The sequence below is a fragment of the Rattus rattus genome, chromosome 3 (genome assembly GCF_011064425.1).
Source record: "Rattus rattus isolate New Zealand chromosome 3, Rrattus_CSIRO_v1, whole genome shotgun sequence".
Taxonomy (NCBI): domain Eukaryota; kingdom Metazoa; phylum Chordata; class Mammalia; order Rodentia; family Muridae; genus Rattus; species Rattus rattus.
The window spans coordinates 61,663,218-61,687,655 of record NC_046156.1 but is presented as its reverse complement, the minus strand read 5'-3'; the positions used below and the strand labels follow the sequence as shown (position 1 = coordinate 61,687,655).

At 38.6% G+C, this 24,438-nt stretch overlaps 2 protein-coding genes across 3 annotated transcripts in view; both read left to right on the top strand.

The window, feature by feature from the left end:
• Hormad1 (HORMA domain containing 1) overlaps positions 1–3,292 on the top strand; it is a 30,082-nt gene extending 26,790 nt beyond the window's left edge. The window contains exon 15 of the mRNA XM_032897734.1: positions 2,824–3,292. Within this exon, the coding sequence (XP_032753625.1) occupies positions 2,824–2,904 (81 nt within the window). The 3' untranslated portion in view covers positions 2,905–3,292. The remainder of the gene's footprint in view (positions 1–2,823) is intronic.
• A 1,010-nt stretch (positions 3,293–4,302) lies between these two features.
• Positions 4,303–24,438, top strand: part of Golph3l (golgi phosphoprotein 3 like) — a 31,969-nt gene continuing 11,833 nt past the window's right edge. The window contains exons 1-3 of one of the 2 annotated variants that reach the window (XM_032897732.1): positions 4,304–4,487; positions 6,929–7,117; positions 23,661–23,792. In XM_032897732.1, the coding sequence (XP_032753623.1) occupies positions 6,935–7,117; positions 23,661–23,792 (315 nt within the window). In that variant the 5' untranslated portion in view covers positions 4,304–4,487; positions 6,929–6,934. Of the gene's footprint in view, positions 4,488–6,928; positions 7,118–23,660; positions 23,793–24,438 lie in introns of both variants that reach the window. The other variant, XM_032897733.1, reaches the window with a different exon arrangement.

Below are 24,438 nucleotides of genomic sequence, written 5' to 3'. Positions count from 1 at the left end.
GATACTGTATGGCTTGAATAAAATGGCAAATATTCAAATGTCATTACTGTATATTAAGATAACAACTTGATATTCCTGAATATACCTCAAACATACTCAAAACATTTTCAAATATCTGAGGCTGTTGGGTGTGATAGCTCCTTCCTTTAATCCTAGTCCTTGGGTGACTAAAGCAGAGTGCCAAGAGTTCAGGTTCATCCTGACCTACACTTAATTTCCAGTCTAGCTTGATCTATAGTATAAGACATTGTCTCAAAAAATATATATTTTCTAAATGTAAGTAGCTACTGTCCATTCCATGAGCAATTCAGTTATTAGAGAAATTAATAAAATGAAGATCTATATCAGGAAAATATAAGTAGAGTGATACAATGAATATTAGGACATTCTACACAATTGAACAAAACTCTGGAGACCAAAACTAAGAGAAACAACAAAGTTGCCATATCCACGTTTCCCTTGTCTCAGGAGACAGGAAACTTTACCTAGACACTACAGTTGCTTTATATTTAGACAGTTACATTACTGCATCAGATATTTGTCATTTAAAAAAGTACTTATATTTTACTAGAACTTGAATATTATTAATTAGACAATTTAAAGACTGGGAAGTGGGTAGTAGTATTTGTGAGGCCCTGGATTTGATTACCAAAAACAGAAAGAATTTAGATAATTGAAATCCTAAAACTGATGACTAGAGAGATGGCTCAGTGGTTAAGAGCACTGACTGCCCTTCCAGAGGTCCTGAGTTCAATTCCCAGCAACCACATGGTGGCTCACAACCATCTGTAATGAGATCTGATGCTCTCTTCTGGTGTGTCTGAAGACAGCTGCAGTGTATCCACATACATGAAATAAATAAATAAATCTTAAAAATATCCTAAAACTGTTTGAAACAATGAAATGTTTAAAAGGGAATCTAAATTCTATAGATAGTTCATTATTGTTCTTTTGATTTAAAAACAGGTCTATGTAGCCCAGGTTGTCCTTGAATTCTCCAGGAAGCCTAATATGATACTAAACTCTTAGTCTTCCTTCCTCTACCTCCTGAATGATGGGACTATAGATATGTACCAGCACACCCAGTTTATGAAGCGCTCTAGGGATAGAACCCAGAGCTTCCTATATGTTGGGCAAGTATTCTATTGACTGAGATACTTTCCTAACTGGCATTTAAAAACAAACAAATGAACAAACAAAACCTTCATTGCACTTGCTTATTTATGCATTCATCCAGTCATTCTGCATATGTGTCCGTGTTTATATGTATGTGTTCACTTTCCACAGTACCCATGCAGAAGCTGGTTTCCTCCTCCTTCCATCTGGATTCCAGGGATAAAAGTTAGGTCTTTATGCTTAATGGCAAGTGCCTTTACCTACTGAGTAATTTCAGCAGCCTCCCAGTTATTTTATTTTATTTTATTTTATTTTATGTATATGGGTATTTCACCTGAATGTATGGATACACCACATACATTCTGTACCCATGGAGGCTTAAAGGTCCAGATCTCCTGGATCTAGAGTTACAAACAGTTGTGAACTACCATGTGGGTGCTAAAAATCAAAGCTGACCCAATCTACATCCAGTGCTCTTAACCATTGAGCTATCTCTCCACATCCCCTGCCAGTCAGTATTTTCAATATACATCATTTCAGAAGGAAATAGAGCAGGATGAAATACTGAATATACTCCTGGATTTCTCAGCAGTTAAGCAAAAGGATCACTATGAGTTTGGGCCAGTTTAGATTTCATAACTTTACAATCTATTAAGACATTAGGTTTCTTTCATTTCCCCAATTTTTAAAAAGATACATGTAGGTATTTTGCCATGTGTGTGTGTGTGTGTGTGTGTGTGTGTGTGTGTGTCTGTCTGTCTGTCTGTCTGTCTGTGTGTGTGTGTGTCTGTTTGTCTGTGTGTCTGTGTCTATGTGTCTATGTATACATGCCTGGGGCCTGTAGAAGTGAGAAGATGAGAAGAGCATGCTAAATGCCCTAGAATTGAAATTATGGATTGTTGAACTACCATGTGGGAACTGAAGTGCTCTTAACAATGAATATCTCTGAGATGAGAAGTTCAAAGCCAACCTTTGCTATGTAGTGCATAGGAAGCAATCTTAGGCTGTGTGAGACTCTGTCTCAAAAACAAATTTTATTGTAGTACATCATTTTTATTGAGACATGGGAGCAAGGGAAAGATCCACAGTTAAGAGAGATTTAGAAAGCCTTTGTCCAGTGAAATACTCCAGCATTAAAAGCACTTTGCCCTCTGGTACCTAAGTTTGATCTACAGGACCCCACATAACAAGAGGAGAGAACCAACTGCTATAAGTTGTCTCCTGGCCTCCATACTTGTATTGTCATACACACACACATACACACACACACACACACACACACACACACACACACACATACACACACCCCAAATGAATATTAAGAAAAGTATAATTAGGGGTTGGGGATTTAGCTCAGTGGTAGAGCGCTTGCCTAGCAAGCACAAGGCCCTGGGTTCGGTCCCCAGCTCCGAAAAAAAGTAAAAGAAAAGTATAATTAGGGGCTAGAGAGATTACTCACTGTTATTAAGAACACCTACTGCTCTAGTGGAGGACTAGAGTTTTGTTCCCAGCACACTCATCTGGCAGCTCATAACTGCCTATGCTATTCCAGCTTTAAAGGATCCAGCACCACATTCTGGCATCTAAGGGCACCTACACTCATGTGCTCTACCCACACACAGAAACAAACAAAGACACACTTTTTTTAAAATTTTAAACTGTAAAAAAAAAAATTAAAGTCTCTAAGTAGTTGTTTTCTTTTAACAGGTCCTTCATATCTTGGAATCTTCTAGTCAAGAGTCGGTGCTGAAGAGAAGGAGAGTTAGTGAACCAAATGAACATACCTAAAAATCATTTTTCTTATGCAGATTACAGTTCTCAACATTTAAACTAACATGCTGTATTATTTGAAGGTGTGCCTTCTGTACTGCTGAAAATTACTTTGTAGTTCACAGTTATTAATCTAATGAAAGTTTTAGCTATTATATTGTATCTACCTGTGATAAATCCAAGGGAACTTTTGACTAAACAAAAATACAAATGTCATCAATTCTGCTTATATCCACTGAATACAACCTGCCTTCCATTTTAAAGAAAGCTTTTTATAAAATGTGTTAAGTTTTAAGGCCCTCTAAAACCATTGTTTATTCTGGCATTGAAATTTTGTAAGGATTCACTTTTTACTTATGTTAAAACTGTACCATTTAATTGGTGCTATTAAAATAATGTTTGCTATTTTGATATAGTGTGTTATTAGCATGATGTATATGCCATACTACTTTTAAATGTGTGTTTAGAGCAAAAAGATGATTAGAAATGGCTAATAAAAAGATTGGCATTGGGGTTGGGGATTTTGCTCAGTGGTAGAGCGCTTGCCTAGCAACCCCAAGGCCCTGGGTTTGGTCCCCAGCTCCAAAAAAAAGAAAAAAAAAAAAAAAAAGATTGGCATTTTACTACCATGATTAAGATACTCAGTGTGCAGGGTCTTTCAGGGCTTCTAATTGTTACTTAATACAGTAGAAAGTGTTCCGCTATTAATTTTGAGAGAATTTAGGTAAGTATTATCCTACAAGAGTTGAACACATTTTAAAACTTTTGAATGGTAGTGTGAACAATTGCTTTGCTGAGAGATCTAGGACCTAGCCCCAGCTTGATACCTGCTTCCTTTCCTTCAGGGAAGACCTAAAACTTTGATCTGTTTCTGTATAGTAATTTTAGCAGCCATATTCCAAAATGTACAGTAGCCTCAGGATTATAAAAATGCTCTGTAGGGATGTTATGTGTGTAATGGTAGGAATGTACCCATGCCGTTCAGTGTACAAACTGAGTCAGATCAGGTTTTTCTAGAGGCAAAGTTAAGCCCTCAGACTTTACTCTTAGCCTTAATGTTGTTTGGATACCAACATTTCTTTTCCAGCAGTGTCAATACAGACAGAAATACACCTGCTACACTGAAATTGGCCAACAGAATCCTTTCGTGATTGGCAACACTTGTTATCTCACAGAATACTTTGATTGGGTGATTTCATTGGGGTGGGACGCAGCCTTTTTCTCGCTGCCACTGAGGTTCTTTCATTGGATATACCAGCTGTCAGGTTGAACCCAAACCGGCCTCTTTTGGTGATGTTTGTCTGGATCGCAACACAATAGCCGGGAGGACCACCCCTTGTAAGCTCCGATTGGCTAGACTCAAACGTAGGGGTTTCTGATTGGCTCAATGAAGAAACACCAAGGTAGGTTGCCTAGTGATCCTGAGGAAGCTGATGTGTTATTCCCTCTCTGCAACGAAGGATCAGGAAGTTTGTACTCTCTGCGTGGCTGAGAAGTTTTTCACCTACTAGAACCCGGCTAGGGTAGGGGAAACAGGTGCCCTCCAAAACTAGAGTGCGAACTGCAGCCTACGTCCCACTGCAGCTCAGGAGCAACGTCAGGTAAGGAGCAGGATATAACACTTCTTAATGTCCAACAGAGCTGCTCAGTATTTTACTTTAAAGGGTGGTTTTTACATATTTGTTGTTGGTCGTGTTTTCCAAAAGGGTGTTTTGACTAATAAGTGTCCATGAGGAAATGATTAATTCCTCAAAGAAAATTGCCCCCATTCTTCTCGGGTTGTTAAAGTTTCTTGGATTCGGTTTGGAAATAATGCCAAATAGAATTTGCACCTAAGGCATTGTTTTGTGTTCTGTTCCTTCATTCTTCTTACATCTCCCCTAAGTTGTATTTGAAATATACGCGTGTATGTATTGTTTGTAAGACTCCTGGTGTGTATTTCTGATGTTATTTAATGAGTATTTATTTGAGCAGTTAAAACATTAAAGATGCTATGCTAGTTGCTATAGAGAATATAAAAACTCGAAGATGACAGTATTTCAGCCCTCAAAAGGTTTAAGATAACATAACAAAAGAGGGACTATAATAAACATTTTAAAGGGCATAAGTATTAATTTCTGTTAAAGTACAACTGAGGGGAAAATCTAGTTCTAAGCATGTGACATATGCATAATGGGGAGATAGAAATTCACCTTAAGACCTCACTTGTGAGTCTTCAGTAGGCCTTAGAAGACTGGACAACATTTAGAGAAGAAAGGAAAAGGGAGAAAACTCCAAAATAACAAGGATCACAGGCAGAAAGAAAACAAGATAAAAATTTTGAACTAGACACAACTAGAACACCTTTTAAATATTAGTCTTTTGACTTCAAAATTGCTGATTTTTTTTACTTGTTTTTAATCATAAAAACTGACATTTACACCTGACAGTGGTGGCACAAACAAAAACAGAAAAATAAATAAAACAAAAGACATTTACATTTGTATGAACTGTGCTAACTTTAAGCTTTATCACAGATGACTTAGACAAGTGCAATACTTAGTATAAAAGGGTGTGTACTCTGATTTTTTTTTCCTCCCATTGCTGGGAATGGCACTTAGGACCTTGTACACGCTAACTAACACTATGTTGTAACACTGAGCCATATTCTAGCCTCATTTTCTTTTGAGAATTTGATAATCTTTTAACATTCTTGCTGGGGTTTTGTTGTTATTGAAGTTATTTGTGTTTTCACAAGATAGCCAGATAGAATGCTAAGTTGCTATACTTGGAAATGAGTTGTTATGGTTAAAAAAATAATAATAATAAAAGAAAGAAAATACTGGTCTGGAGGGTTGGCTCGATGGTTAATTGCACTTGTTTATGCAAAGGACCAGGATTCGAATCCCAGCACCCACATGGAGATTCAACACTTGTTCAGGCACCAGGTACACCACATAGACATACATGCAAGCAAAAACTCATATATATAACATAAATTAAAAAGGAAAAATAGGGCTGGGGATTTAGCTCAGTGGTGAGCGCTACCCTAGGAGCGCAAGGCCCTGGGTTCGGGTCCCCAGCTCAAAAAAGAACCAAAAAAAAAAAAAAAAAAAGGAAAAAATAATATTAAAACACAGGCATGGAGAGATGGCCCAGGGGGTGGGTAAAGTCAATTGCTACACAGGCTGAGCAACCTGAGTTTAATGCCCAGAACCAGTGGAAAGGTAAGAGAAAGTGAACTACAAAAAGTTGTTCTCAGGATTGGGGATTTAGCTCAGTGGTAGAGCGTTTGCCTAGCAAGCGCAAGGCCCTGGGTTCGGTCCCCAGCTCCGAAAAAAAGAAAACAATAAGTTGTTCTCTGACTTCTTCATGGGTACATGGCACAAGCACCCACAAACATTATATACACAAACACACAATAATTTTAAAATATTAAAATGTGTTTGTTGCGTATATTTTATGTTTTATAATATGCCATTAACTGTTTACAGGAATTATAAATTATGTGTACTCAAGACACATGCTCAGGATGGAGAGATGGCTCAGTGGTTAAAAGCACTGACTGTTCTTCCAGAGGCCCTGAGTTCAATTCCCAGAAACCACATGATGGCTCACAACCATCTATAATGGGACCATTCTGGTGTGTCTGAAGACAGCTACAGTATACTACTCATATACATAAATCTGAAAAAAAAAGAAAGAAATTTTAAAGAAGCCACATGCTCATGAAGTTTTATTATTCCATCTTATTTAACTTGGGGACCCATTTTATGGTGGTAGACATTCACTCCTGGCAATGCCCAAGAAATAAGCATGCTAAAATATGGTCTTTCCTGTGGACTTTTAAATTACTGGTGATCACTTTATATTGCTTTCTGTGGAAATTAAGCTGTTATGCTTTGAAAAAGAGAGCATGTCATTCAATGTTTCTGTCTACTACCTCTTTCTGTATTTGCACTTTTTTCTCATGTGTATGGTGTGTTTAAGTGTGTAGACCTTCTGTGAACCTATATTTATTTACTAAAGCGCACAGATATATTTCACATCCCTCTACCAACAGGTGAAAATGACAACATTAACTCACCGGACCCGTCGAACTGAAGTGAGTAAGAGCTGTGAAAAGAAAATAGAAAGTGAGGAAGACACTAATCAAGAAAGGAGTCCAGATAATGAAGACCCTGGAGACTCTAAGGATATCCGCCTCACTCTTATGGAAGAAGTATTGCTCCTGGGTCTAAAAGATAAAGAGGTAATGACTTAGGTTTGCTAGTTCAGTTCAAAGACACAAGTCTTACAGTGTTTTAGGAAGTAAACTCCAGCTACATTGGAGTTGGAGGAACATGGGAAAGAGAATATCTGCAAGATAAAATCCAGAAATATAAGTACTTGGTGTATAATTTAATTGCAAAATTATAAAGGAAAGAGATGGATAGCATTATGTTAGTCCTAGTAGTTTCCTAGCTTAGTTGGATGGTGGAGCAATGATCTCTTATTAAACTAAGAAAGAGACACATATAGTAAAGTCTTTGTGAGCCTTGAAGAGAAGTTTCAAAAAACAAGAACAACAACAGATATGGTGGCACACAACTTGTGAGGCCATAATTCCCAAGAGCAAGAGCATCTCCAAGAGTTCAAAGCCAACCTGATCTACCCAATGAGTTATAAGCTAACGAGGGCTATGTAGCAAGACCCTGTCCCAAAACTAAACAAGCAAATAAAAACAACAAGGAATGTGTATAACTATCTGCTTTATAGAAACAAATGATAACTGAGTATCTTATAGTACAAATAATTTTTTAGGCTTTGATTGGTGGTGTACATCTCAAATTCCAGCACTGGGGAGGTGGAGGCAGGATCAGGAGTTCAAGGTCATCTCACCCACAAATTGAGTTCAAAGTTAACCTGAGGTACTTAGCAGTTTGAAACCCTATCTCAGAAAACCAAAAGGGAGTCAGGTGTGCCAGTTGTTGTGGTGCACGCCTTTAACCCCAGCACTCAAGAGGCAGAGGCAGGCAGCTCTCTGAGAATTCTAGACCAGCCTAATATCATAATGAGTTTCAGGACAGCCAGAGCTATGTAGAGAGACCTTTTCAAAATAAGGAGGTATGTGTGGGAGGGAAAACAATAGGTTTGGTTTTTTGTTTTTCATTTTCTTCTATGGATCTTTAACAATTTTTTAAGGTTTTTTTTCATTTGTATGTACATTTATGTGAATGCATTCCATTTGTGTGCCATTGCCCTCAGAGACCAAAAGAGGGGTCAGCTTTTCCTGTAACTAGAGTTAGAGACATTGTGGGATTCCTGATGTAGATGGTGGGAGTGAGCTCAGGTCTTCTGGAAGAGCAGGAAGCAGTCATAATCACTGAACCATTTTACCAGCCTCAATAAAGATTAATTTTAAAAATCTGTTTTCGGGGCTGTAGAGATGGCTCTACCATTAAGAGCACTGACTATTCTTCTAGAGGTCCTGAGTTCAATTCCCAGCAACCACATGGTGCCTAACAACCATATATAATGTTATCTGATACCCTATTCTAGTATGCAGCAGTACATGCAGGTAGAGCAGTAATATACATAAAATAAATAAATCTTTTTTGAAAAAAAATCTCTTTTCAATAGCAACCTCCATTAATGCCTATGCATCCCAATACTCAGAAGGCTAAGGGTAGTTATAGAGTCCAAGACTAACATGGTCTATGTAATGAGGCCAAGGCCTCATCATTGACATGCCAAGACCCTGTCTCAAAGGTAAAGCAAAGTAATAATTTCACCTTTTAAAAAAAATTAAGTTATTTTAAGAATTACTTATTTTATGTATGTGAGTACACTGTCGCTGTCTACAGATATTCCAGAAGAGGGCATCAGGTTCCATTTCAGATGGTTGTGAGCCACAATATGGTTGCTAGGAATTGAACTCAGGACCTCAGAAAGAGTAGTCAATGCTCTTTAACACTGAACCATCTTTGCAGCCTTCATTTTTTTATTTCTAAATGTCCCCTTACTTGCAGAGAATTTAAGCCAAAGTATCATGGCAATTCTGGCATTGGGGTTCAGTGTGAGCCTGGGCTACATAGCAAGTTTAAGGACAGCCTGGATTACATGGTGAGACTTTGTTTCAAAGGAAAAAAAGAACAATTTTTTATTATTTTTGAGTTCCATGTAGCTCAAACTTTCTGAAAACTCATTATATAGAGGATGACCTTGATGATCCTCCTATCTTCACGCTCCATTTCTGGGATTAAGGCATATGCTACTGTACCTGGTTTATATAATGCTAGGGATTGAGCCTAGAGCTTCATTCATGTTAGACAAGTGCCTTACCGAAGAAATGACATTCCCCAGACAACTATTTTATTTTTATTGTTTTGGTGGTGGTGGTGGTGGTGGTGGTGGTGGTGGTGGTGGTGGTTGACAGGGTTTTGCTTAACTGTCCTGGAACTCACTAACTAGGTAGACCAAATCCACAGCAACCCTCCTGCTTCTACCTAGAGAGAACATTTATTTTATAGTAGAATTAGTCTTGAGATAGTCTTGTGATATTAATAACCATGTATTCTCATGGGTTTTCTAGCAGTAAGGTACACTATCCTTCGTTTATAACAACTTTTTTCTGTTTATGTTTGTAGGTATGTATGTTCTTGTTTGTACAGAAGGGTGTGTGTGTGTGTGTGTGTGTGTGTGTGTGTGTGTGTGTGTGTGGGAGGAGAACCTGTTGTGGTACAGTACACATGTGGATAGAGGACAATTTGTCAAATTCATTCTCTCTACCATGAGGGTTCTGAGGATCAAACCCAGGCTTGGCAGCAAGTGCCTTTACCCACTGAGCCATCTTGCTGGCTTTATAATTTTTAAACAACTAGCTTCCTGTCCAAGAAGATCTTAAGCAAATACCAAAAATAGAGTTGTTATTATTGGCTTTACTTTTGAAAACAGCCATCTAGTAACATCTAATTGATTTCTTGACTTGAGAATGCCTTTACTTCTTAAACTTTGTAGATTTTATTTATTTACTATGTCTATTTTCTATTTTGTAATCCTGTAAAAATATCAAGGTAAACTTCATATAAGCTATCCATTTTATTTTTTGAAAATATGTTTTTGGTGTGTGTGTGTGTGTGTGTGTGTGTGTGTGTGTGTGTGTGTGTACATGTACATGTATGTATGGCTCATGAAGGCCAAAGTAGGTTGGGTGCCCTAGAGGTTCTATCATTCTTTGCTTTATTTCCTTGGGACAGGATCTCTAGTTAACCCTGGCGCTAGGCTGACAGCTAACATGTTCTAATGATTTTCCTGTCTCCACCTTCCAGCACTCTGAGGATACAGCACCCATTGTTATATTTAGCTTGTTATGTAGGTGTTGTGAATTGGGTCTTCATGGCAAGGGTTCTTACATACATACAGACCCTGTACTTAAAGATGTCAGTTCTAGGAGTTCTTCGTGCTTAAAGGCTTATGTATCTATAATTCCAGTACTTGGGAGATAGAGGCAAGAGAAGCAGAAATATAAGATCATCCTTAACTACAGAGGGAATTTGAAGGCCACTCTGGGCTAGAGAACATGGGTCAAAACACAAAAATCTTAGATGCTGGGCATTGTGGTGCATACATACCCTTTAATCCCAACACTTGGAGGATCTCTGTGAGTTTGAAGCCAGCCTGGTCTAAATGCTAAGTTCCAGGTTGACCAAGGTTACATAGTAAGAGCCTGTCTCCAAAATACATGCTTTTTTTTTTTTTTTATTAACTTGAGTATTTCTTATATACATTTTAGTGTTATTCCCTTTCCGGTTTCCGGGCAAACATCCCCTCCCCCTCCCTTCTTTGTGTGTGTTCCTCCCCATCCTCCTCTCCTGCCTCCCCCCCCCAACAATCTAGTTCACTGGGGGTTCAGTCTTAGCAGGACCCAGGGCTTCCCTTCCACTGGTGCTCTTACTAGGATATTCATTGCTACCTATGAGGTCAGAGTCCAGGGTCAGTCCATGTATAGTCTTTAGGTAGTGGCTTAGTCCCTGGAAGCTCTGGTTGCTTGGCATTGTTGTACATATATGGGGTCTCGAGCCCTTCAAGCTCTTCAGTTCTTTCTCTGATTCCTTCAACGGGGTCCTATTCTCAATTCAGTGGTTTGCTGCTGGCATACGCCTCTGTGTTTGCTGTATTCTGGCTGTGTCTCTCAGGAGAGATCTACATCTGGCTCCTGTCGGCCTGCACTTCTTTGCTTCATCCATCTTGTCTAATTGGATAGCTGTATATGCATGGGCCACATGTGGGGCAGGCTCTGAATGGGTGTTCCTTCTGTGTCTGTTTTAATCTTTGCCTCTCTATTCCCTGCCAAGGGTATTCTTGTTCCCCTTTTAAAGAAGAAGTGAAGCATTCACATTTTGATCATCCGTCTTGAGTTTCATTTGTTCTAGGCATCTAGGGTAATTCAAGCATTTGGGCTAATAACCACTTATCAATGAGTGCATACCATGTATGTCTTTCTGTGATTGGGTTAGCTCACTCAGGATGATATTTTCCAGTTCCATCCATTTGCCTACGAATTTCATAAAGTCGTTGTTTTTGATAGCTGAGTAATATTCCATTGTGTAGATGTACCACATTTTCTGTATCCATTCCTCTGTTGAAGGGCATCTGGGTTCTTTCCAGCTTCTGGCTATTATAAATAAGGCTGTAATGAACATAGTGGAGCACGTGTCTTTTTTATATGTTGGGGCATCTTTTGGGTATATGCCCAAGAGAAGTATAGCTGGATCCTCAGGCAGTTCAATGTCCAATTTTCTGAGGATCCTCCAGACTGATTTCCAGAATGGTTGTACCAGTCTGCAATCCCACCAACAATGGAGGAGTGTTTCTCTTTCTCCACATCCTTGCCAGCAGCAACATGACAGACAGAAATGACTGGCCTAGCTGGGCATAGTAGTACAACACAGACTATCCTAACTAGAGCAGTGGTTCTCAACCTGTAGGTCACAACCACACCTTTGGTTGGTTGAATGTCCTTTCATAGGAGTTGCTTAAGACCATCAAAAAACTCAAGTGTTTACATTATGATCACCAGAGTAGCAAAATTAACACTTAGAAAGTAGCAACAAAAATATCTTTTTTTTTTAGGCTTTTGCTTTTTTTCCCTCCATCTTTATTAAATTAGGTATTTCTTATTTACATTTCAATTGTTATTACCTTTCCTAGTTTCCAGGCCAACATCCCCCTAACCCCTTCCCCTCCCCTTCTATATGGGTGTTCCCCCCCATCCTCCCCCATTACCCTCCCACAACAATCACGTTCACTGGGGGTTCAGTCTTGGCAGGACCAAGGGCTTCCCCTTCCACTGGTGCCCTTACTAGGCTATTCATTGCTACCTATGCAGTTGGAGCCCAGGGTCAGTCCATGTATGGTCTTTGGGTAGTGGCTTAGTCCCTGGAAGCCCTGGTTGGTTGGCATTGTTGTTCATATGGGGTCTCAAGCCCCTTCAAGCTCAAAAAAAATACTTTTATGGTTGAAGCCATCCCCACATGAGGAACTATATTAAAAGGCTGCAGTATTATGTAGTGAAAACCACTGCTTTAGAGGCTAGCTGAAACAAGAGGATTACAAGCTTAGGGTTGTCTTGGTCTCCATGGGAATTCTGAAATTAACATAAGCTACATGAGAACCTGTCTCAAAAATGTTTTAATAAATTTTAAAAGGTTGAAAATATAATCTCTGTTGTTATAATATTAAACTTATTCTTTCACAAATTTATATGCATATTTATAATGTACTCTAATCATATTCTCCCCTATTATCTTCTCTTATCCTCTTTTTCCTCCCACCAAAACTCTTCTTCCAAGCAAGCTGTCCTCTTCCTTTCATATTTATGTGTTTTTGTGGCTTATTATGTTTAATTAAAGCTGCCTGGCTAACTATGTATGGGACTTATTAACTTGAGTAAGGATAACATACCAGTGGCTACACCACAAGAAACATGACTCCCCTCTCCTGTCTAACTGCTTATAGCTCCTTATGAGATATGGGGTGGGGTCTTATGAGCTCCTCCCTTAAATGTTTTATATGCAGATTCAAATGGATATTCTAGATGTGTATTTCGCAAATAGTGAAGACCGAACCCAGGGCCTTGTGCTTGCTAGGCAAGGGCTCTATCACTGAGCTAAATCTCCAGCCCCTCAAATAATGTTTCTTAACAAAAGCCAGGCACGTATATTATATGATTCCACTTACTATAAAATTGAAAAAAAATTTTTTTTAAAAGTTGAAAAAAATTGTACTTGAGATTGTATATTTAGGTAGTAAAAAATAAAATCAAAGAAAGTATTCATATAGTTTTTAGACTAGTGGCTGCCTTTGTGAGAGGAAGAAGAATAGACAAACTTAATTATTAGAACTATTAAGACGGGGGCCGGGGAGGTTGCTCAGTGGTTAAGAGTATTAACTGCTCTTCCAGAGGAACTGGGTTCAATTCCCAGCACCCACATGGCAGATCACAACCATCTGTAGCTTTAGTTCAGGGGATCTCAACCTTGCATATATGAAAAGAAAACTCCAATACCCATAAAATTTTAGAAAACAAATTTAAATTATAAAAAATTAAATATAGTTATTTCTTGTGGAAATCAGGAATCTGTTTATTGTAAGAATTTTGATATAAATATTATCATAAATAATGAGTGCTTTAATTGAGTTGCTGGCATATTTAAAACCTCAGGTTCATGAGCATTTTTTATGTATTAAGATACCTAGAGGGGTTGGGGATTTAGCTCAGTGGTAGCGCAAGGCCCTGGGTTCGGTCCTCAGCTCCGAAAAAAAGAAAAAGAAAAAAAAAAGAACCTAGAAGAGAAATGAAGCTATTAATACTTTTAACTTGGTGATAATTTTTAAAATATTTTTACAATTATTTGTTAGTGTCAATTGTGTATGTATGTGTATACATGTAAGTATATGAGCATGCTGCAGTGTACATATAGAGGTCAGAGAGTAGCTTATAGAAGTTGATTTGCTTCACTTATTCTCTGATGGTTTTTTTCTATTTTACATTTATTTACTGAGAGAGAGAGAGAGAGAGAGAGAGAGAGAGAGAGAGAGAGAGAGAGAGAGAGAATGAGAATGAGTATGAGTATGAGTATGAGTGTGTTGTCTCCTTTCCACTATGTGGGTACCAGGGGTAAAATCTTAAGTCGTCATGCTTCGAGTCAACTATCTTTACCTGCTGAGCCATCTCATCACACTCACCTGGTAACAGTTTTTTAAACTTACCTTTGCAGAGTCAGGCGTGGTAGCTTGCACCTGTAATCTCAGCACTTGGAAGGCTAATGCAGGGAGATTATCCTAAATTCTTAGCCAGACTGGGCTGGCTACATAGCAAGATCCTATCTAACTTGACCAAAAATGTGAGCTAGGAATGCAGCTTAGTTGACAGAGCTTGCTTGGTGTTCCGGAAGCCCTGCAATCCCAGCACTCAAGAAGTGGAGTAGGGTGGATCAGAAGTTTAGGGTTTTCTTGGTCTCCATAGGAGGTCTGAGATCAACATAAGCTCCATGAGAACCCATGAGAACCTGTCTCAAAATGTTTTAATAAATTTTAAAAGATTGAAAATCTAATTTACAGTGAACAGGATGTAAAGTAAATAAGTTAAATAAATAAATGAATAAAAAAGGATTTCGGTCACTATTTGGTTTTTCTCTTTAGTTTCCTGATTGTGCAGAATTAACACTAACAGTAGTTATTGCCCATTGTGAATAGTGCAAGTATATTAAAAGGTTTCATTTGCCTTTCTTTTTTTTTCTCGGAGCTGGGGACTGAACCCAGGGCCTTCCGCTTGCTAGGCAAGCGCTCTACCACTGAGCTAAATCCCCAACCCCCATTTGCCTTTATTTTGTGTGCATACTTTACACAGGCTATTAAAAAAGAACTTTGTCTTGTTCAGTATTATATCCAGCTTTAAAACTCAAAGAAATGAGCTAGAGATCAAAGTCCTATTTGGACAGTAGAAGAATAAAGCTTATGGTGCTTCCTTAGAGCCTTTCCTGGTTCCTCCCAATTCTAAAATGCACACTGTTTTAAAATATATGATACCAAAAGTAAGATAAAGCCACTTACCAACTTAAAATTGGGTCTTTGGCTCTAACTGAGCCTATAAACTTACTGTGAACCTTTGTCTCCCTCATAGTTTGATTACTTTGAGGGTTTTGAAAACACTTTGGTACCTTTCATTTCTAGATCTTCAAGGCAGGGAACATTCTTTTTATGAGGGAGTTTATTGATGGAGTTCACATTACTCCGAGGTTAACAGATGAGCTTGCAAAAAACAAACAAAAAAAAACAACAAAAACCCCACAGAAACACAAATCTTTAGAGATTTCTTTTCATGTGTCTGTGTATGTATATCATCGTATGTGTGCAGTACAGTACCTACAGAGGCCAGAAGAAGGCATTGGTGCCCTGGAACTAGAATCACAGGTGATCAGCTACCACGTGGGTGCTGGGAGCCAAACCCAGGTCTCTGGAAGAGCAGCCAATGCTCCTAACTGCTGAGTCACATAAAAAGAGAGAACTGACTCCCTTTTGCCTCCCTACAGGCACCATGCTATGAGTGCCTACACATGTACATCATGTACATGCACAAAAAAAAATTTAAAACTTTAAAGAAAATATAGTTAATATGTGAAGTAATTGTAATGTTGAATCTTCATAATAAAAAGAGGGGCAGTGATTTTTGCCCTGGAATTATTGCTGTTAAAATGATTTAGTTCCCTTTCCTGTTGCTGTGATAAAATACCAACAAAAATAATTTAAAGAAGAAATAGTTTATTTGGATCACAATTCGAGGTTATAGTCCATTCTGTCAAGGAGACAGAGACTTGAAGCAACTCGTGACACGGCATCCAGTCAAGAACAGAGAAGAGTTAATTAATACATGCATTCTAGTGTTTGGCTCCCTTTGTCTACCTGATGCGTTCAGAATTTTCTTCCTAATAGTACTACTCATGGTGGGTAGCTCTTCAAGGAGATTCTAATTATATCAAGTTGAAAGTTAAATTAACCATTGGGAATGGAGGAATGGCTTTAGCAGTTTAGAGCACTTACTGCTTTTCTGATGATTTGAGTTCTGTTCTCAACATCCTTATAGGAGAGCTGACAGCAGAGTTCAATGACACAGGCCTGTAGTCACAGCTGTCTGCATGTTGGAGTCCAGCCTATTTTACATAGTGAGTCCAACCAGGAGTTTTAAACTAGAACTCTCTATCAAGGTTAAAAAAAAAAAATCCTAGTATACTCAATTATATTCTCAGCATTTCTTTTTTCTTTCTTTTCTTTTCTTTTCTTTTTTTTTTTAAAGATTTATTTATTTTATGTATGTGAGCACACTGTAGCTGTCTTCAGACACACCAGAAGAGGGCATCGGATCCCCATTACAGTTAGTTGTGAGCCACCATGTGGTTGCTGGGAATTGAACTCAAGACCTCTGGAAAGGCAGTCAATGCTCTCTTAATTACTGAGCCATCTCTCCAGCCCTTCTTTTTTTTTTAATTCAGCTTCATCATAAACATTTTCTAAGATTTGGGGTGGGAGTTAAAAGTACTTTCATTTTTAGTTTATATATATATGAGTGTTTTGCTTGCATATTACATCTGTGAACCGAGTCTGTGCAGTGCCTGTGGAGATCAAAAAAGGGTATTGGATCCCCCGGGACTAGAGTTACAGACTGTGTGAGCCACTCTCCATCCTTAGGTAGTTCTGGGTTTTTCATATGATCTCACTGTCTTCTTGGAAACCACCTTGTAGCTCAGGGTAGCTTCTTGTGTTTTGGGGTAGTTGTTTTTAAGACAAGGTCTCTTGTAGCTTAGGCTGATCTTGATCTCTGTAGCTATGGGTGACTTTGAACTCCTGATCCTCCTGCCTCCTGTTCTCCTCTGCTGGAGTTACAAATGAACACTGTCACCATTCCCAGCTGGACACCTGGTTTTTAAAGATGCTTTAAATTTTCATTTGTTTTGTTTCCTTCCTTGTTTGCATTTGCCACCCTCAGCTGCCAATTCTAAGATCCTTAACATTCATGATTGTTTTAAGGTGTGTCTTCCAGGATGTTTGACTAAGGAGGGCACTGTGAATACTTAACTAGTTGGAAATTCAGTGTTGACTCTTTGTAATGAGCTCCTATTGTCCAGGCTTTTTATAGGAGTAAGATTATCATAAATATGTGTAATCTTTAACTAAAATGTTTCTCTTAGGAGTTTATTTAGAAATATATTGACAAATAATTATTACCTTTCTTTTCATCTTTTTTTTTTTAACAGACATGTTTTCATTTATACCAGGCTGGTCTGAAAGTCATGATGTCAATGACATTCTGCCTCTGCTTCCCCAGTGCTAGAATTACAGCCAAGTAAACCCAATTTTGTTTGTTTTTTTGTTTCTTTTGTTTTACGAAGTGCTGGAACTCAGGCTTCTTGCACACTTGACAAGTACCCTACCAATTAAGCTACCTATCTAGCACTCCTTTTCTCTTTTTTGGCATATAAATAAATATATGTTAAGTTAGAAATCTTCCCATTAAATTGTTTATAATAGTCACCTAAAGGCAATTACTTTTGGGGGGTGGGGTTGAGACTGGGATTCTTTATGTAACCCAGGCTTATCTGATTAGCCTGGAATTCACAAGTAGACCAGGCTGGCTTCAAACTTCATAATCTATCTGCCTCTACTTTCTGAGTGCTAAGATTAAGGTCGTGGACTACCATGCCTGGTTTAGGTTTTTACTTTTTAAATTACACATTTTCATATGGGTTTTTTCTTTTTAAAAAATTACCTATTTTAGAGTGTAGAAATTACCAATTTTTATAATCAGTACAAAATAAAATTATCATCCAAAGTTGACCTGTTACATGCCTATAATATCAACACTCAGGAGGCAGAGGTAGCAGGATAGCTGTCCCTTGTAATCTGGTCTTAACAATAAATTCCAGGCTAGCCTGGGCTACAACGTAAGACCATGTGTCAACCCTTTACCCAAAACAGGGTTTTTTAAAAAAACGTTCTCATCCTGCTTGATTTCCTGCAACAGTCCCCAACCAGCACTGTGGTAGTGTGCAGTTCTTCTCTTTCTCACAAGCCTCAAAATGTTTTCTTTTCTTCATACACTTGGTCTTAGCCAAAAGGCTGAGAAGTGATTCTTCATATGTGTAGCTTCTGATAATGTATTTTAGTGATTCAGTAGTGACCTTTGTGTGTAGTAGATAGTTCTTCCTGCTCGGACATCCCAAAGCATTGACCCTTTAGAGTCTTTAAGTATGAATAGTTTGAGATTTCACCACGTGTATGAATGCGCTCGCTCTCTCTCTCGCTCTCTCTCTCTCTGTGTCTCTCTCACACACACACACATACATACACATACATACATACATGTATATATGTATATATATATATAACACCTTGGAAATGTAAGGAACAGTATTTTCCCCCTGGCTACTTTACATCTGATTATGATACAATGTGCTCTCTTCTAAGATTTTATCCTTGAAAATGGTGTGATGCACTCTATATTGTCATCAGCGGTCTTCATAGATAGGACATTTGCCTACCCCTTTTCTCTTCTTCATCTTTTCTAAAGTGATGTTATAGTTCCACAGGTGCTTTTAAGATAAGTATGTTTTTACACTTTTTTCTATTGCATATTAATAAAAGGTTTAATGACTCATTTGGAGAGTTTTGCATGTTTCAAGATGCTCTGGTGGGAAAAAGTAATATTTAAAGAGTTCCTAGGAGCCTGGAATATAACTTAGTTGATAGAGCCCCTGCTTAGTGTTCATCACCAAGATACAGTGGTGTACACCTATAACCCAACATTCCAGAGGTAGAAGTAGTAGTAGGTTCCATTCAGAGTCATCCTCAACCATATAGTGAGTTCAAGGCTAACCTGCCTGACTACAGGAGACCCTGTCTACATTCTGGTTGCTACTATGTCCTTATTTACAGTGCTCCTCTTCTATAATTCTGTTGGTAATCTGAATTGTCCTTGAAACAGAAGTTACAAGTGGCAAGGAAGAAATGAAAAAGGAAAACTTCCCTCCTGTTATTTCCAGCCATAATGTTTGCACACCTGTTAAGATTACATATGCTATGCCTGAATAAACTGTCTATTCTGAAGTTATAGTTTAACCATCTAATTGAGCAGCTAAATTGTATAAAAATCAAATATTAAGCTAAAAAACACCCTTCCTTCCTTCCTTAAAAGAAGAATTAAGTGTGTGTCCCTGGAGTGGCCATTGCTTGGTCGGTAAAGGAAAGTAACCCCTGCCTTGGGTCAAAGATCAGGTCTTCATAAAATACAGAGATGTGTCATGAATGTTTATGACCCAAGCTGAGGTGTGCCAAGCTAACATTTGCTTTTTCCTACTTTTCGATTTTTGAAACAGCATCTCATGTAACCCAGACTAGCCTTCAATTCCTGATCTTCCCATCTCTTAAGTGCATGTGCCCAGCCCTAACATTTCTTAAATGCATAAATTTATGATTGAAAGTTTATGCCTTATGTTTCATCCCTACTACTGCAGAAAAATAATTATAGAGCAGATACTATATGTATATTTTAAAGAATATATTCTCCTTCCTTTGAATCAGGACTGGCTTTGTACTCACAGAGATCCACTTAAGTGCTAGGATTAAAGGCATACATTACCATACCTGTGAAAATAATCTATTGTTAAGATATAATGAAAACAAACAAGTTAGTTGTGATATAACAGGATAGGAAAGGGATATGTATTTATCAGCACACTCAGGTAAGGAACATATAAACCAGAGAGTGGAGTAGAGAGGGAAACAATGTTATAAAATGTTACACAGAAATGTGATTCCTACACTAAGTCCTTATGTACAAAAAGAAGTTGGAAAAGGAACAGTATTGATTCTGTGTATACAGAGGCATTTAGAGCACTTAACAAGGAGTGAGGGCTGGGAATTTAGCTTACTTTCTAGAGTGTTTATGGATCATGCATGAACCTCTGGGATTCAATTCCCCCCACACAGACACCAAACACAGTGACGTGCTTGTAATCCCAGCACTCTTGGGCAGAGACTGAGGGTCAGAAGTTCAAGATTATCCTCAGTTACATGCTGAATTTCAGGACAACATAGCTTATTAGAGTACTTAATAAAAAGTAGGGTAGGAGCCAGGTATTGGTGCCCCACTCTGTTAATCCCAGCACTCAGGAGGCAGAGGCAGGCAGATCTCTATGAATTTAAGACCAGCATACATATTGCATAATGAATACATGCAATCCTAGCACTTGTGAGGTGAAGGCAGGAAAATTGCCTTGAATTCAAGACTAACCTGAGCTACAAATTGAGTTCAAAGCTAGCTTTGTCTATATAGCACTACCCTTTCAGAGAAAAAAGTCAATAAATATAAAGTTGTTAAAAATATGTAATAAAAATACGGGGTTAGAGAGATGGTTCAACAGATAAAAGCACTGGCTACTCTAGAGGATCAGTTCCGTTTGTAGCGTCCACATGGTAATTCACAACCATCCAATTCCGGGGTTCCAACACCCTCTCCTGGCCTCTGGCACATGGTCCCCAGACGTACATACATGCAGGCAAAACACTCACACACATAAAAGAACACTTAATAAAGTTGGTGATAGCCAAAATATAACGATGCAGAAGAGAGAGACTGAGAGCAGCTGGTCCCTTTTTGTAGTTCAGTTGGTAAGAACAGAGCCTTGACTGGCCCCTCAGGACTGCATAAACTGCATAAACCTAGTATGGTGGCACATGACTTGGATGTGGAAACAGGAAGAAACTTTTTTTTTTTTTTTTTTTTTTTTTTGAGACAGTTTCTTCATCATGCCCAGTATAAGAAGAAACTTTTAAGCTACATAGTTTGAGGTCAGCCTAGACTACATTAGACTCTTATCTCAAAACTAACTAAATAGGAGCTGGAGAAATGACTCACTTGCTTTTGCAGAGGACTCAAGTTCGGTTCTCAGTAACCCCATGGTGGCTCACAGTCATCCATTACTCCAGTTCTAGGAAGTCTGACACTTCTGGCCTCTCTAGGTACCAGGCACCCACGTGGTACATACATATACAAACAAGCAAAGCACTAATACATGTAAGTACACCGTTTTTGTTTGTTTTTGTTTTTAAAAGACAAGGTTTCCCTTGGTGTCCTGCAACTCTATAGACCAGGCTGGCCTCAAACTCAGAGATCCACCTGCCTCTGCCTCCCAAAAGCTGGGATTAAAGGAATCCACCACAACTTTTTACATAAACAAGTCTTTAAAAAAAAAAAAAAAAAAGTAGGGTCTTGGAGAAATGGCTCAATGGTTAAGAGCACTGACTGCTCTTCCAGAGGTCCCGAGTTCAGTTCTGAGCAACCACATGCTGGCTCACAACCATCTGTAATGAGATCTGATGCCCTCTTCTGGTGTGTCTAAAGACAGCTGTAGTGTACTTAGCTGTAAATAAAATAAATCTTTATTTTTTTTAAAAAGTAGAGTCTAAAGAAGATACTAAAAGCAGCTTCTTGGCTTGAATGCTGTAATAAGCCATTTAGACCCAATCCTGAAAGTTGAGTGGAGCATTGAAAGCTGCTTAACATGGGGACAGTGTTTCAAGTAGCCCATGGTATCCTCAAACTTGCTAAATACATGAGGGATGACCTTGAATGCTGATCATCATATGCCACCCAGAGCAGTTTTTAAAATTTTAAAATGATCGGTTGGGGATTTAGCTCAGTGGTAGAGCGCTTGCCTAGCAAGCGCAAGGCCCTAGGTTTGGTCCCCAGCTCCGAAAAAAAAAAGAACAAAAAAAAATTTTTAAATGAGGACCAAGGTAACTTAACAGGTAAAGGCCTGAGTTTGACTCCCCAAGCCCTCTAGGTTCCCACGTGGAGGAGAGAGTTGATTCTGAGAGTTGTCCTCTTCACAGGCCTTATTGCAAGTGCCTATGTCAACATACACACATACTTTTTTTTTTACATTTACTTCAGGATAAGAGGTACAATAGTCAGAGGACAACTTTTAGGAGTTGAGTTTCCTTCCATCACATGGGTTATGGAGCTGGAATTCAAGTCATCTGGTCTCTTGCCAGGCCATTGAGCAGTTACGATTATTAGGTCCTCCTCTGTTAACCATAACTCCTCACTTAATAACTCCTTCATGATTATTTGCCTTTTGTTTGGAAATTCAGAGCCTGACACTACCCAGTTTGGATCTCAGGATTTTTCTTAAAAACTCTGAGTTAAATAAGCCCAGCACCAGGAGATGGAAAAGATTGAGTTCAAAGCTAGCCTCTGTTATATAAAACTCTTCTCAATAAAGAGCAGCAGCAACTGAGCTTGATCTCCATGACTATTTATGAGAGCTCCATTATTAATAATGGCATTTTGAAGAATTGATAGAATTTGGGTGATTTTCTTCACCTAGAAAACCCTCTCTGCAACTTTGACTTATCTTTCCAACCCCCCAGCTCAGGCCTTGTAGAGGTCTCTTCATACTGTAGCACCTATGTGACTTAGAATTTGAAGAACTGTCATCAAAACTAAACATTTATCAGCTACGTAAGCCTATTTTCTACTCTTTCAGTTCAGCTTTTATTTCAGTTTCCGCTAGATTCTTAGCTCCTTTAAGTAGTGGCTGTCTTACGTCTTTTATCTCCTGAATCTCCTAGAGAAGATGAACTAACATGTAAGTACTTTCTGCAGTACATGCCGCATGCTCAACCCTAGTTCATTTTATTAAGCCCTCACAACAAATTATAAACATAGATACCAGTGTCCCCTTTTTACAAATAAAGACATTGGACTGCAGAAGTTAAGTAACATACCCAGGGCCTTTAATCAGTAGGATTGTCCAGTGTCTGCTTCAGAATCATTTGCTTATCTAGAGATGCACATAGCCCTGAGTTCAGCATAGTGTACACACACACACACAAAGGGACAGGAAAGTTTGCAAATAATACACACCTAGATACCTAGGAAGAGCCACAAATTGAAACAAATTGAAATAGCTTGTGCTTTTATTTCTACCTGACATGTGCAGTGCTCTGCAATTTAGAGCATCTTGCAATTCTTACCAAACCAAGTCTTGTCTTGGCACTTAGTGCCAAGCCATGTGATCCCCAAGACTCACATGGTGGAAGGAGAGAACCAGCTCCCAAAAGTTGTCCTCTGACCTTTGCATGTCCCCTACCTCAAACCTTAAATAGATAAATTAAAAAAAAAAAAATTGTTTCAAACCAGAAATGTTCTCACTTGAAATAAAAAAAAATCTGACATGCCAATTGTCAACTAATATCAAGTTATGGAAATTCACTAGATAACTCAAAAATGAGATAGAAAATAGTATTTTGGGTGTTTAGATTAAGGCTGTGAAATGGTTCAGCAGAGAAAGGCACTTGCTAACAAGCCTAATGACCTGAGTTCAGTCACATGGCGGAAGGCAAGAACTAACTCCCAAATTGTCCTCTGACCTCCCTAGGCATTCCATGACACTAATTTAAAATCAACAACAACAACCAAAAAATTAGATTGCAGTAACTAATGAAATAGTCTAATTTATGAGTGATGGGGCCCAATAGTAGAGCACTTCCCAGTACGTTCAAGTCCCTATATTCATCCCCAAGCACTGCTCAAACAACAATGCTACACACCCTCATCTTACTCTGTCCCTTGCTTTGAGTTCATGTAGTGTGTTGTGAAATAATCACAAAAATATCTCGGCTTTTTCTTCAGGTGCTGGCCAGAAGTCAGTATTCCTTTCAGAGCATTCTTTGTTTTCTTCACCCTCTCCTAGGGCTACACATCTTTCTGGAATGATTGTATATCATCTGGGCTTCGAGGAGGCATCCTGATAGAGCTGGCCATGCGGGGTCGAATCTATCTAGAACCTCCCACCATGCGTAAGAAGCGACTCCTAGACAGAAAGGTACAATGTCTGACTTATGTGAAAGTCAAATACCAGCAGTACATTTTGAAAAAATAAGAACATTTGAGGGCTGAAGAGAAGGTTCAGCAGTTTATAGCATTTGTTGTTCTTGCAGAGGATCTAGATTTGGTTCCCAGTACTCACATGGTGGCTAACAACTGTAACTCCAGTCCCAGGGATTTGAATCTCTTCTGGCCTTCTCAGACATTGCACACCTGTGATGCAGAGCAAAACACTCACATACATAAAGGAAAACTAGAATAGTAGACAAGGCAAACACCGGCTCAACTGTCCCATCCTCTACTTGGTTTAATTATCTTACAGAGTCATAGAAGTTCAAGAGTAGCCTGGTCTACAGAGCAAGTTCCAGGACTACACAGAAAAACCCTATCTTGGGGGAAAAAGTAATTGAAGCTTGGTTTTGTCTTTTTTTTTTTTTTTTTAAACACAGAAAGGTCAATCACATTTGAAATGCAGTTGATTTTCTTTCCCCTTGTATGTATGAAATAAAATATTGTGTAGGTATAAGAAATCATGAGCCAAGCCTGTCTTAGTCATCCCAAGGTATTCTCTGATGACCATTCAGATGTGTTACATTTACTGAATATCCCTGCAATTGAGGAACTGTCTCTTAGATACATATTGG